The following is a 14,902-nucleotide window of genomic DNA, read 5'->3' as shown; positions in this document are numbered from 1 at the left end:
ACAGTCTTCGACTGATGTGGTTGACAAACCATCTTGATTCTTGTCATCTCATCAGAAAATTACTACAATATTATAAACAGACTAGAGGTACCTTAGCTGTGCAAGGCACAGTGTGGACCCCCTAATACTTTAGTTGAACACATAGCACCAAATCTTTTTGGTACATAATAAACAAAAAAAAAATACAAGTGAAAAATTGAGCATCAGAGCAATTAAAATTTACTGTGAAGGAAAACTCCATCTATAAAGTTAGCTCTTCTAAATCAAGGATCCATCACTAATCTTGAGATTAATGAAGGAAGGCAACGAAGTAAGTGCACAGTTGAGTACAATTAGGAAGGTTATTGAAAGCAGACAATGAAATGCACAGTTAATTACAACTAGGAAGGAAGAAAGCTGATTTTCCTATGCAACTCTAAGAAACGATTTACAGAGAAAGAGGAAAAGAGACTTCAATCGATTACATAACAGAGCCGTTTAAATGTAAGAGTTGCATAGCTACTAATCAAATATAAGGAACAATTTCAGAAATCTCCCCTGAGGTTTCCAACTATTTCACTAACCTCACTCTAGATTTTAAAAATTACACTAACCTCCCTTAAAATTTGTTATTTTATAACCCATTTAGTGTAATTTTTGAAATCTGGAAGGAGGCCAATGACATAATCAGAAACCTCAAGGCAGGTTTTTGAAATTATCCCTAAACATAATTAATCAATATCCAAGAACCAAAATTTTTTCATTAATTTGTAACACTTGATCCTATGGTCATAACTTAGACAACATACAAAAACAATAGAAATCCATGCAATGAAGCAAAATGACTTGCAATAAAAATCTGCCGTCTTAGCTATATAATAGATCTTTTGTTTTGGTCCGTCAAAGTAAAAAATGGGGAAATAAAAAAAGCGAGAAAAATTTAACTTCTTCAAAGAAGAGCTATACCACGTGTTAAAAAATGGAAGTGTTACATTAAACACCCATGTCTTTTTATATAATAGGTAGAAATCTTGAGATTAACACCACCCTTCTTTCGAGAAACGAAATTTGACTAATTAAACCTAATCCCAGAAGTCAACCCAAAAGCCGGCAACTCTTGGATTGCTCCCAGGGACTTAACTACCCAAACCCCAACCCCCCCAAAGCCGATGTGGGATAGAAACCCCGACAGGGGCAAGCCCACTAGACCCGCTCAAGGAAATATCGAGAAAATTTGCTTCTACCTCAAACGCAACATGAGAATTACGAGTGCACTTTCATTTTACATATCCATTCTTACGACGATACACGGAAAATTCTTATAGTGTAAATAGCATCCATAATTTACAACCCAAAACCACATTGCATAATAAAATAATTTTTTTAGATACCTATCATTTCAAAGGAAAAGTGTGAGAAAGTGAAACAAAGAAATTTATTTTTTTTACTCTCGTCTGTGTTTAAAAAAAAAAAAAACTAAAAAGTTATAATAGACTAATTTAGAATTTTCCTTCCTATATATAACCAAAAAGCAAATACAAATTCAAAGTGTCCTGGAGTGGAATCTGTTTGAGCACAAATGAGACTAGTGGTACAAGGAGTTGGACAGATCCCCCACCCTCAGCCTGTGCAATTAGTTTGGAAGCTGAGAAACTTGATCTAAACAAAAGCCACCAAAAAGGAAAAAAAGAAAACAGCTTTCTGTGAGAAACCAAATTATACCACTTAGATCTGTGGCAAGAGAATCACAAGATCGGATTCAGACCTGGGTCGCGCCTAAAAAAGAAGACGAGTCCAGTATTCGTTATCAAGACTGCTGGATGATTGAAAACCCTGACAAAAGCTAAGATTTCAGAACTGCCTAGTCCTAATCCAAGTTCATACCATCTAAGAATTCCACTTCGATTAAAATTACCTCTTCATCCAAAAACTCTGAGGTGACTGCTTGGATTGTGAAGACAACAACACACACTGATGAACCTGTAAGTAGCAAATATTGCCTTCATCTTTCAGCTAAATGTCAAAAATTCAAGAACATTCGATAGACCAAAAAAATATGAACAATTCAGATCACGTTATGTAACCATCTTACCCAAATGCAATTTAGTTAACAAGCGAGGGACAGAGGGGGGATGTGGGAGGGAAAGGGTAAACGTTAACCAGAGAAGATTTCAGTCGGCAAAGATGAGCTCATAATGGACAAAGAGCACAAACATAAATATTCATCTCAACATACTATGCCAATAAAACGACGAAAAAATGAATAAGAAAAATACTAATCCAGCAACTACAATACCTTCCCTTCCTCCAGCTACAAGGACAACATACTTATGTTTAATGTTTGTGATAACCCAACAACCTCTCCAAATTTCTGACATAGCACCAAAACTTACAGGCCCATGTAACAAACACCTAGTCCCGCCCCGAATTCATTCCTTCCTTAAACCCATCTTAGCCCAGTCAAGTCTAACATCACATGCAGGTACAATAATAACACGTTTTCAAGTCAGTATTCGTAACTGACATCTTGGATCTTTTCAGTGAAGGACTAAAAGCGACACCAACGTAGGGACGTGAAGGATGAAGAAGAAAAATCAGAAAAACCAAAAAAGAAAAAAAGAAAAAAAAGAAAATGAGGAAGAGATGAAAGGAAATATTAACACAAGGTTTTATGGAACTAATTTTTTTGAACAGAAAACAGATCCATCTGACTTTTTCACAGCTAATTCTCAATTAAACTATCTAGTCTAGCTTAAAAAAAAAAAAAAGAAACAAGAAAAGGTGGGCCAAACCAAACTCTTCAACTGGCCATCTCCTACTCCAACTTAGGGAGCTAATTGAACATAATCTCCAGGCAAATAATTAGCTGTAACAGCGGACATTCAAGCCAAACAATCAAGGCCATTTAACATTAAAGCACACCATATTTCTTCTAGAAAATATTACAGAACAAGAAGTTATATCAAAAAGCTCAGCCAGTTGACTAACTGAAGTCTTACACAGCTATAACAGCTTAAATTCGAAAACTCTCACTCAATCAAGGATCATTTTCAGGTATGTTCTATCATTCGAAATTTCAAGCATTTTATACATTCTTGCAGACCACATTCCATATTGCAAGTTCTAAAGGTCTCAAGTTCACATCAAAGCAAACAGACATCAAAAGTACACAGGCTATCCCTAGATGACAAACTAAGATCTATGTCCAATTAATAAATGTCTCTCTCCTACAAGACAAGATTTTAAATGAAACTACTGCTAATTCACATTAAAGGAAAGTATGACATCAATTAAGGCAGGAAATGCTCAAAACTTCGTCTTTTAAAACTCGAAAAGCTCCAAAAAAGTTCAACTTGCTTTTAAGCATTTCTTGTTCCAGATCATGACATTGTCAGTCCCAACTCCCTCGTTCAACATGATCCTATAAATCAAGTTCATTGAAGTTTCTTGATTCCAGTTAGGTATTTGATTCGTTCATGCAGTTAAATTCAAAAGAAGGGTAAATGCTAGGAGCCACTCTTATTAAAAATGACATTGACTGGTGAATAGTGATTAGCTTCCGATTTTGCACCTATCTTCAACATATCCCCACATGGACTCAACATATTTCTCTACTCCAATTTCCCTCTTTCCTGTCCCCCCACCCCCAAACCAAACCCCAAAATAGAAAATCAGGATGCGCAGAACAAGGCCAAAGTAAACCTAAATAAGAAGTTTCAAGATTACTAAAATCCAAAGTATCTAACCTCATAGTGCAACGAGAATTTATTGTCAATCAGTGAAACAACAGATAGCTTTGGCAACATACTCAATTCCCTAGGACATATTTGTAAACTCAATTACACTATATGATCACTAAATTTGCATCGCCTACTTTTGGCCACTAAACTGTTTTCATTTCCAAATCACCAACTCAACTTCTACATGGTAATCTCTGTCCATTTCGTCTAACTTTGTAATCAGATAAAAAAGAAATGACCTGATATCATACTTAAGATTATATGACATGTCCTTTAGAGCTAACCCCAAAATCAAATGCAATGACTACACCATTTTAAAAGTTTAGCAGGTGAATTGGAAACAAAAATAGAACCACACTATCTAATATAAATAACATACTGGCAATTTTGGGTAGTTTACCCTAAATGATATTACTTCAAACCTGTAAAAATTGAACTACTACTGTAAGACTAGCTGGCTCACAAGTTATTTTCATCCAAAATAATTCAAGAGCTCTGCCACATTGAGGAACTTCATGAGTCTTAAACTGTCAACGTGTTATAATCACTAAAGTAGCCACATCTTTCCCTTCTTTGCTGTTGTCAAATTAAACACAAGGAAAAAAATGCTAAAAAAACAACCAAAACTATGATATGACTACAGAGAAAATTAAAAACAAAATGAGACAAACCATTAACCTCAAGTATTCTTCCTTAGATCCAGGAAAATGTAGAGGCAATTACAAATTCCTCAGAACCATAATCAAAAATATGCTCCAGCAGTTAACAGACAGTAATAAAAGAGTAGTAGTAAAAGAAAAGCAATATTGAAAAGGATTCGTTACATAGTTTACCATTTTAAGCACAACTGGTTCCTCAAATTTAAATGCACAATCTCCAGATAAAATTTTTGCTTTGCCCGTAAAGCAATCATAGTATTTGAGCCCACATCACTAGAGCACCAAAGCAGAACATAATCTGGGGACAATAGACTCAATGAGCAAATACTGTATCATTCCGTCTAGGTGGTCTATCAGGAATGGTCCCTGGCTTGAACTTTGATGCCTCGTGCCTAGCAAGTTCTGGAGGCACAGGACTATTGCTTTGAGTAAGCATTTGCTTGAGATCATAGAAGACATCAGAGTCACTAAGAGTTAAAAATGTAGTGGCTACACCCGTCTTCCCAGCACGACCTGTACGTCCAATACGATGGGTGTATGATTCAATGTTACTGGGCATTTCATAATTAATGACATGGGCAACATCAGGTATATCAATCCCACGTCCTACTACATCCGTTGCAACCAACACATTGTATCTCTTGGTCCTAAAACCTTCAAGGCTGATTTCTCTCTGATCCTGGGACTTCCCACCATGCAAAGTGGTAACACGATACCCTGCCCTGTCCAAATTCTTAGCAATTGTATCTGCATTTTTCTTTGTGTTAACAAACACTATAGCAGTCTTATCTCCAAGCTCATCCAGCAACCTCTGCAATCTGGTTGGTTTCTCTGATTCCTTCACCATCATCACATTCTGAGTGATGAGGTCTGTTGCCTTACCTGCAGTTCCAATGTTCACGACTACAGGATTTCGCAAATACTTCCTAGCAAGCCGCTCTACAGCAGGTGGCATGGTAGCACTGAACATGTATGTCGTTCTGTAGATCCTCTTGTCATCTAATTCTTCGTCCTCATTCTCTGGTTTCATATTACTCGAAGGCATAGCCTCTAGCACCCCCACAACTTGGGGTTCAAAACCCATATCAATCATGCGGTCAGCTTCATCAAGAACAACATAATTACACTGGTTAAGAACAACATACCGCCTCTCTAAACAATCCAGAAGACGCCCAGGAGTGGCAATAACAACTTCACACCCTTGTCTAACCTTAAACCCCTGTTCTTCTATGGACTGACCCCCCACTATAGAAACAACTTTAATACCCAAGTAGTGAGCGAATTTAACAGTCTCATCCTCAATTTGCTGTGCAAGTTCTCGAGTTGGCGCCATAACAACTGCATATGGCCCCTCGGCCTCGTTCTCTTCACTCATAGGAGGAAGCCTAGTTATGTAAGTCAACATGGGAAGAACAAAAGCAGCAGTCTTACCTGAACCAGTCTCAGCAATACCAATAACATCACGTTGCTGGAGGCCAAGTGGGATAGCCGCCATCTGAATAGGAGATGGGGTCTTGTAACCAGCCCTCTCCACAGCCTTAAGCAATTCAGAACTAAGCTTGCTCTCAGTCCAACTCCTCATAGGTCGAGGGATTCTGGAACCTTTATACGAGATGTTGAAATCTTCCCTGAAAATTCTCCAATCCCTCTCAGACATCTCCTCAAGCTTCTTCTCGGACCAATGCCGATCAACCCTCATATCAAAGGTATCATACAAATCAGCAGCCTGCTCCTTCAACTTTTGAGCCGCAGCCTCTCCAGGAGTCTCCTCTACACCCTCCTTTTTCCGAATTTCTTCCCTCAGCTCCTTCTCATTCTTGGCAGCAAGCTTCTTCTGCTCCCTCCTATCCATCCCAGCCCGAAAACCCCTGCCAAACAGCAATCTAGCCTCATGAGGGTTTTGGTACAGAATATTCATATCCCGAGAAGTGTCCTCTGTATTCTCCCAGTCAAACGAGAAACGAAACTTCTCACTCGGCTTAATCACCCGTTTCTTCGGCTTCTTCGACCCCAAATACTGTTCCTTAATCGCGTCCAACTCCTTCTCCTTCTCTCTGTCCCTAGTCTTCTGCTCCCTTGCTTTCTGCTCTTCCTCCCGCTCCCTCTCCCGGTTCCGCCGCTCCGAGTCGCGGTAATCCCTTTCTCGTTCCCTCTCTCTTTCCCGTTCCCGCTCTCGATCTCTCTCCCGCCGTTCACGGTGCTCTCTTTCTCTATCTCTCTCCCTCTCACGATCCTTATCCCTATCCCTATCCCTATCCCTATCCCGATCCCTATCCCTATCGGAGGAGGGTTTAGAGCCATCAGCGGAAGAAGGACGATGGGTTTGAAGCAGCAGTTGCTCAGCACGGCGTTTTTGTTCGGCGACTTCTTCCTCCCGCTTCTGAAGAGCTAACTGTTCCCGCTGAGCTTTGGTGAGGAAGACCGGCTTCTTCGCGCCGTCCGGCTTAGTCAACCCGTCGTCCGCCGCTCGCTTCATCACCGTCGCTGCCGGCAAGTGAAAAATTGTTCTCTACAAAGTTCTAGGGATTTTTGGGGGAAATGTGTTAGGGTTTTTAAAATAGAAAATGAATTGCTAGGGATTTTTGGGAAATAGTCAGTTAGATTGAGTAGTACCGGAACCGGGAAATCCCAAATCGGGTTTCAATAATCTGATTCCTATAATTTAGGAACGGATTATTATATGGTGAATAGGAATTGCCGTCGCTTGGGTAATCGCAGGAGGGGAAGAGATATATTTACGCCGCCACTGAAATTAATGTATGGTTGGATGGGACTTGGAGAAAAAATCATAAAAATGGAAAGAACAAATCCAAGGGTAATTTCGTATTTTTCAATTGAAAAACTTCTATGAACTCTCATTGTGTATGCTTTGGACCCGGAATTGCTTGGTAATTTAGTTTAGTTTTATGAGTAAGTATTACGTACATTGATACTGTATAAACTATCATCGTTGGATTCATAATTAATATATAAAAATTAAATTTTAAATTTAAATTTTACATAATTATCATTCATCCAATGCTGATAATAGTGTATACATTGTTAATGCAGAAAAGATTAATCCTAATTTTAGTCCTTTCAAGCTCTTCAAATTTTCTTACCTTTTTTTTTTCTACCAAAATTAATTTTCAAATAGCAAAAGCCCTTGAAATCAAGACACAAGGCGAATTGAAAAAGGAAATTGCAACGGAATTTTTTTACATATATTCGCTAAGAAAGAGCAAAACATCCAATATTGGCCTATACATATAGCAAAGTACACACATCGGATTCCATAATTGAACAAGTTCTTGTTTAGAATTAGGGGGAAAAAAAATAGGTATTGCATATCAATAAATTTTGGATCTAAAGAAATTGATTGATCTACTCCTTTTGCTATACACGCACAAATTTTGGTGATTGACGTGCGAAATGAACAAAAACGTAGAAGGCACAACAATTTTGTTATGCACAAATTATGCTGATTAAAGCACGAAATGAACCAAAAAGTACAAGACACAACAATCTTGTTCAATAGAGTTTCGAAAAAGAAAGTAAAATTGAACAGATTTGAGCACAGTCAAGACAAAAGTTTCATTAAGCTCCAAAATCTTTTCATTGATTTTTTTTTTTTTTTTTTTGCTTACGGAGTAGGTGTTCGGGTCAATTCTTACGGGGCCCGAATCCCACTCCGGTCCGGGAGGAGAGGTCCATCCCCCGAACACGTTAACTACGAGACTCGAACCCTTGCGGGAGGCTGGACAACGGCCTTAAGGAAGAAACCGTGACCAAACGAGCTGACCCTTGAGGGGCCAAAATCTTTTCATTGATTGATTAGGGCTATTCTACTATGAGAGTGTTTATAGACCAAATAAACCTACTAGTAATAACAAGTCAACAACTAAATAACAAGCACAAAACTAAACAACAAGGAAATAGAATAACATATGAATAGTTAAAAATAATGGGTTAATCTTCAAAGGATGGCACTTTCATCCTTCCATGCATAATAAATAATTATAATTTAAAGTTAAAATTAAAAATTTTCAAATGTAACATGTATTCAACACTATAATGTAATAGTGCATATGTCGATATACATACAAGATTAACACAAAAATAATGAATGCCAGCTGCCTTGATCTTATTTCTTGTAGTGAACTTATTAATATATCTTAGACTATTTTAGTGCAACATATTAATCTAGGCCCAAAACTATGGAGTCCATGTCCCAAATTGTTGTTGATTTTGTTTGTGGCTCTTGGGCTTTTGTCATTTTCTGCTGGATAAATGATTGGGAAAAATGATTTAGAAAGTAGGGATAATTTCAGAAACTTCCCTTGAGGTTTCTGATTATTTTATTGGTTTCCTTTCAAATTTTTAAAATTACACTAACCTTCCTTGAGGTTACTTATCTTGTTATATTTAGAGCCAATCAATAATTAAAAAAGTGATATTATGAGAGAGAACATAATATGATTTCGTCATTGCTCCTCATCTGCTACATTATTTAATTAATTTAATACCAACCTGCATGTTAAAGAAAAATACTAAAATTTGCTGTTTATTATTAGGGATCAAATCACATATAACATAAAAAATATATATATTATTTTATATTTTTCATTTAATATAAGATCCAAATTACTCTCTTCAGTTACATGCCCATTGTCAAATATGATCAACAATAAATAATCAAAACATTTGCAACCAAAATATTACAGAGAACAAACTTTAACATCATAAATATTATTTTCAACATATTAAGGTTAGTTGTTGAGATTTTTATGGTATTAAAGTTCGATCTTTGTAATATTTTGATTAATTGTTATTAATCATGTTTGACAATAGGTTGGATCTTATAGTAAGTGAAATATATAGAATGATACAATCTTTTTAATGCCGATGATAAACAACAAATTTTAATATTTTCTTTAATATTTGGACTGGTATTAGATTAATTAAACAATTTACTAGACGATGGGCAATGATGGAATCATATTATCTTTTCTCTCCTAATATCACTTTTTAATTGTTGGTTGGATTTAGATGTTACAAAATAATAAATCTCCAGAGAGGTTAGTGTAATTTTTAAAACTTGGAGGGGAGGCCAATGAAATTGTTAGAAACCTCATAGGAGACTAGTAAATAATTAGGTCAATCCATTTATATCCATTTAACAAATGAATATACATATATCCAATTACCTATTTTTGAGTCACTTAAAATTATACTCATTTTCTTTTATTTTTCACATGTTGTTGGACAAGAAAAAATTGTATTTTATTGTTATTAGATTGGTAAGAAATTCAAATGCACTTGCTTAACACTCACTAAAACTTGAATTTAAATGAATATTTATTTTTAAATGCATATAAATATAAATGAGTGAGTCGGGTTAACTCACTGCTCGCCAATTAAATGGATTTAATTGAGTGCCCATTTAGACCCGTTCAAAAATAATGGACGGGTCTGGGTGGGTTATTAATGACTAGTTTAAATAGATCAATATAATTGAGTTGTGATTGTTACATCTCTGTTACCAAGGACCAAGGGATCTCTATTGATGTGAGTACCGTTGCTTAATCCGATTGCTTACTAGTCTTCCATGGGGCAACTGAATTTTCAGAACATGTCGGGATATTAAATTGAAGAAATTAAGGTTGAAATTTTAGAATTGGAATCTAGTGTACAATTCTAGTGGTGCGGCGATTAAGCTACTAACTTGTTGAACCCATGGCCTGGTCGGTTTGATATTCGGGTTGAGTTTAGTTCAAAATGACTTATATTCTGACATTTAGTACACTAATGATTTTTGGGTTCAAATTTTTTCCAAAAAAAAAAAATGAAGATTAATTAGTACACAACCTATTTTTTGGGTTTAAATTTTTCCGTTGTTGTACTTAATACCACCCTTAAATTTTGCGTGTATTCTCCAAAAAGGCAAAAACCATAGGATACATGTGCTAAATTGTGACAAGAAATAAACGTAGAACTCTACTTAATGAAGTTTTACTTCTATTATTCTGATCATTTAAACGTAGGAAGCAAAATATTTGTATAGTCTTCAATCTTTTTCCTAGTTAATGATAGCTGATCAACTAATGCTATTTGTTCTGTTTTATAGGTCACAAAGTCAAAATCCCTGCATGTATTACGCAAGTGCGATTAAGACTACGTACTAGTCAAAAAAAAATTAATAACAGTAGGTAATGATAATTGACGTTAGCTTGATTGGAGTACTTCTTCAACCACTGAAAAATGTTATTCTTGGTTTCCTTTCCTAATCCTTTCATGGCTCAAACAAACCTTCGTTAGAGCAATGTCCTTTAAGTCTTTTCTCGTACACGCCACTGTTTATACACAGGAATTGTGGCAACTTGCAAGTACGACATATTTTCATTCATTCATGACTGGAAAACGATATGTTGTTATTTCCTGCTTGGATTCTAGCAGAAGGTGCTATTCTTTGGATATTATTGAAGCGTTATAGCCAAACTTGTAGTGGCCCACGACACATGCTGATCATTACTTTTCCACAAAATCACTATCAGTAGCAGTGCTGCTGTCGGTGCACATCCTACGACTTCTGCAATCGCACAGTTTGATTTTAGTAGCAAACAGCAATCAGTGAATTAAATACCCCCTTCAGGCCTCCCCCATAGCCCCATTTCTCCGCTTTGCTGATAACCTCCAAAGATTCTTGATTGAGGAAGAAGAAGATATCACAAGGGAGTTAACAACAACAGACATCATGAGCTTCAGCTTGAAGAGGAAGAAGAATACTGGTCTTCTTTTCCTCGTTTTGTTCCTCATCCTGTGGGGCGACTTGGCAGGAGCTTCAGTTTCTTCCCCAATAAAGGGTGCTGGTTTACCGTGCAATGGTACCTTTTCCGAGTGCTTCTTGGACGGCAGCATGGAATCTGAAGGTGAGGAGTTTCTCAGGCCCTATGCTGCACCTGGGAGATGGCTGCAATCCCAGCAACAAAATACAATTGGGTACAACTCTCTTCAGAGGAAGCCAGTTTGTAGTGCGGCTCAATACAGCAATTGCATAGTCCAAGTTAATTCTGTTAATGGGCGCTGTAATGACTACAATCGATGCAACCGTAAAAATCCTAATTGATAGCTCGCCTCTGCTCTCCTGCGCTTTGCTGCCTTTCAATCGCTAATGTTGTATTTAGTCAAGCAATAAAGGGATTTACTCTCTGTTGTTGTATAACTTTGTATTTACTGGATTGTATGCTTCACTCAACTTTTAGACGTAACTGCAGCTTCCAAAAACACTAATGTGTTCTACTGCCCAACCAATAGCCGGACGGAGGGGGTGGGCACCGTGCAGGAGCAGCCAATCCCCCAACAAGAAAATAATATCACATTGCCCTCTCCCAACTTTATGATAAGTTATTTTTTGTATCCTTCAAATTTTCTACGTAAAAAGTATCGCATAAGAATCTAACTTTTATTTATGATTGCTATTTATCGTATAAGAATCCTTAACGAGTAAATCTTATATATACTGAAAGTATATATATTATAACGGTTGGATATACGACATATATGCAAAATTTGAGTTTCAAATTCAAATTATGATTATGTGTCATGCAACTAATGATAAAAATGTATACAGTATAAGTTAGTGTATAGAAGATTAATTTTTAACATTAATGTTAGTAAACAATCATTAGTAGCTAGTATTGCTTTTAAATAGCAACTAATTAAGGAAATGCTAATTTGTCTTTATGTAAGTCTATACTAAATCTACTCCTAATGTAAGATTGACTTTAATTAAAGGGCTTTTCTATACGGCACCTGTTAATACACCTAACATTTACCTAATCTACCATTTTGAAAAAAAAAAATCTAACCTAGCATGTATATACACATACTAACAATTATCTTCCTCTCTTATATTTATTTACTTTTCTAATTAATCTTATATTTTAAAAAATATAACACTTGAAATATATTTTAACGAATGCCCATAAGCACTCATTAGACAGACCCTTAATTTAAAAGGTTAGAAAACTAGATGTAAGATTGGATTGGATTTAAGGAAAAAAAAAAACAGGAGTATTAGTCAAAAAGAAACACAAAACGTAGCGATATTTTAATCTGTTACAAAGTGTTCATCATCGCCAACTCTATTGAGCCTTTTAATGAAGATGTTGCTGCTTATACATTGATCATACGATATTGAGAAAGGAATAATTCAAGAAACTGATGATGTTAATTCAATAATTGATGTATTTGATCATAAAACACAGGCTCGCATCTCTTGCATTGTTGGGAAATAAAATGACTAAAGAATCTAATTTCTATACCTTATCTTTTACAACTAGATATATTTTATTTCTAATCAACATACAACTTTTATTTTAAGTTCATTATACTTTACTTGCTCCAATATCAGTCTTATTATATGTTTGACTATTTGCCCACTCAACAAACTGCGGGCATATCACTATCAGGCAACTTAGGCTTGGCAAAAGAGACTATATAGATTATGAAGAAGAAGTAAAAGGTCATGCAGCTGGCAATGATGCCATTTCCTTTCTTTTGTTTGAATATTCGTTGTCTAGAGCTACCGCCAACTTCAAAGCAAATGTCCAAGTTTCTGTGCCAGAAAAGGCATTTGCAATTTGCATTCCAGCTAAAAGTTCAATTATTTTTAAAAGAACCTTTGGGCTAAATCCAAAACTGTATACCTCAAGGCCAAATTGGCAGATTCCTTATTCACAAATTTATTAGTTGTGCTAATGTGGCTTTTTCTGCATCATGGATGATTCTGCAACCAACTAGCTTGTTGTGACAGTAGAAGTCATGTATTCTTCTTGGTCCCTTTTAATGCTTTCCCTCCTTTCTGCTTTCTTTATCTTATCTGTCACATGGAGTCATTTTAACTCTTCATCATTTCGAACAGAAATAAGAGGTAGATGTTGGGGACCTCACCTCATCGCGAGCGTCGGCAGAAGAAAGTGTCCCCCGTTGCATGGCAAGGCTGATCCATCATTTTCTTATGTGGGGGGTCCTTATCAGATGAATCTGGTTTTTTTTTTCTTAATAATAAAAATTTGTTTGAATTGCTTTTCCTTAACTTTTGAAAGCTTGATTTAGTTTTCCATAAGTTTTAACATTAATTGTTAGAATTACCCCACATATGTTGTCAAGAGAAAAACCTTTTCTTTTTAAAAATTTCCAAGTAGGGCTACTATCGAATCGGGTCAAATTTGAGTAGTTTTGATTGGAGTAAAAATACCTGAACTCAACTTAAGCTCAAACTTGTCAAGTTTTTCAAAGTTGAGCTCGAGCTCAACCTTGAGTTTATTTTATCTCACTCGAACTCGACCAATTTGAGCTCGATAGAGTTTTCAAATTTGATTTTTTAGTAAATTTCTTAATTTTATAATAAATAATTAAAAATTATACTGTAAATATATTACTCGATAAAGCTTAACGGGTACTTGAACCTTGATTTTTTCAATTCAAACTCGACTCGAATTCAATTTACGCCGAATTTGTGTTGAGCCTTTGGCTGAACTACTAGCAAGGTTGAGTGAAGTAGTTTGATTAGCTTACACACCTATTCCCAGTCAAAAAAATTAATTGTTTCACGAAACACTTTTTTTTTCAAAGAAAAAAAAAAAAAGAAACATTGCTGAGGGTCACCTAACATGGCCGTGCACTAGTTAAAGGTTTGTACTGGAAAGGAAGACCTAAAGTCGTCAACTCAGTGCCAACTACAACCATATATGTTCATTATCTTGCATTATGTAAAGTAGGTACAAAAGGAGAAAGCTATTCAGGTCTCCAAGAGCAAGAGATAGCAGGGAGAGATGGAGAGATCATCATCCAAGAGCAAGAGCAAAAGCCTGTGCATCTTCCCAGTGGTGGCATGGCTGCTGCTTACTACTAGTATTCAAAGCGTTAATGGTAGCGTTAGCTGGGATTGGGGCGATACCACGGTAGGCAGTACTGTAGCCGACGACCAAGAATTCCTTATGGATTCTCAGTTTGGCAATGTTCTTGCTTCTGGAGGGAGGAGTATTACTTACCCCGTAGTACGGCAACCGCAAAAGCCAATTTGCAGTGGTCCATTCTACAGGAGATGCCTTGAGAGTGGCGGGGGTAATCTTAAAACCAGGCCATGCAGCTTCGGAAATTTTTGTGAGAGGCAGAATCCCCCGTGATCACCATCAAGTATCAATCAACATAAACTCCCTATCGTCTATGGGCTGATATTTTATCGCCCTTTTGATTTGTTCCCTGTATTTGTACAACTTCTCGTCTGCGTCCCAATCCTGTTGTAACTTTTCATAAGTGGTTTCTGCAAATAAAGCTAAAAATATGTATTACAAATCGACTTCGTTTAAAGAAACTTAACGCCGCCCACATAGATATTAAGATTACACAAAACATACAAAAAAGGAAAAAGGAATTCCATTGTCCTTAATAAATGTTTCTGGGAGACAAAACATTAACGCCGCCCACATAGATATTAATTTATTGACTCTACTGCATTAGTGAAAAGTTCTTTATATCAAG

At 36.4% G+C, this 14,902-nt stretch overlaps 2 protein-coding genes across 2 annotated transcripts; one reads left to right on the top strand and one right to left on the bottom strand.

Annotated features, from left to right (window-relative positions):
• Positions 1 to 1,443: 1,443 nt before the first annotated feature.
• LOC113748905 (DEAD-box ATP-dependent RNA helicase 21-like) lies at positions 1,444 to 7,127 on the bottom strand. Its single transcript, XM_027292497.1, has 4 exons — positions 4,553 to 7,127; positions 1,895 to 1,959; positions 1,745 to 1,812; positions 1,444 to 1,638 (listed from the first exon to the last, which is right to left on the bottom strand). The coding sequence occupies exon 1, from the start codon at positions 6,852 to 6,854 to the stop codon at positions 4,692 to 4,694; it is 2,163 nt and encodes a 720-aa protein (XP_027148298.1). The 5' UTR covers positions 6,855 to 7,127; the 3' UTR covers positions 1,444 to 1,638; positions 1,745 to 1,812; positions 1,895 to 1,959; positions 4,553 to 4,691.
• Positions 7,128 to 11,111: 3,984 nt separating this feature from the next.
• LOC113750782 (protein RALF-like 27) lies at positions 11,112 to 11,483 on the top strand. The gene has a single exon (XM_027294724.1). The coding sequence runs from the start codon at positions 11,112 to 11,114 to the stop codon at positions 11,481 to 11,483; it is 372 nt and encodes a 123-aa protein (XP_027150525.1).
• The last annotated feature ends 3,419 nt before the right edge of the window (positions 11,484 to 14,902 follow it).

Source organism: Coffea eugenioides, chromosome 10 (assembly GCF_003713205.1).
Source record: "Coffea eugenioides isolate CCC68of chromosome 10, Ceug_1.0, whole genome shotgun sequence".
Taxonomy (NCBI): Eukaryota; Viridiplantae; Streptophyta; class Magnoliopsida; order Gentianales; family Rubiaceae; genus Coffea; species Coffea eugenioides.
Note: the sequence above shows the minus strand (reverse complement) of the source record. Positions and strands in the feature narration are given on the sequence as shown.

Bases quoted from the DNA above. Each gene is read 5' to 3' on its own strand.
- LOC113748905 (XM_027292497.1), bottom strand. From the start codon at position 6,854: ATGAAGCGAGCGGCGGACGACGGGTTGACTAAGCCGGACGGCGCGAAG.
- LOC113750782 (XM_027294724.1), top strand. From the start codon at position 11,112: ATGAGCTTCAGCTTGAAGAGGAAGAAGAATACTGGTCTTCTTTTCCTC.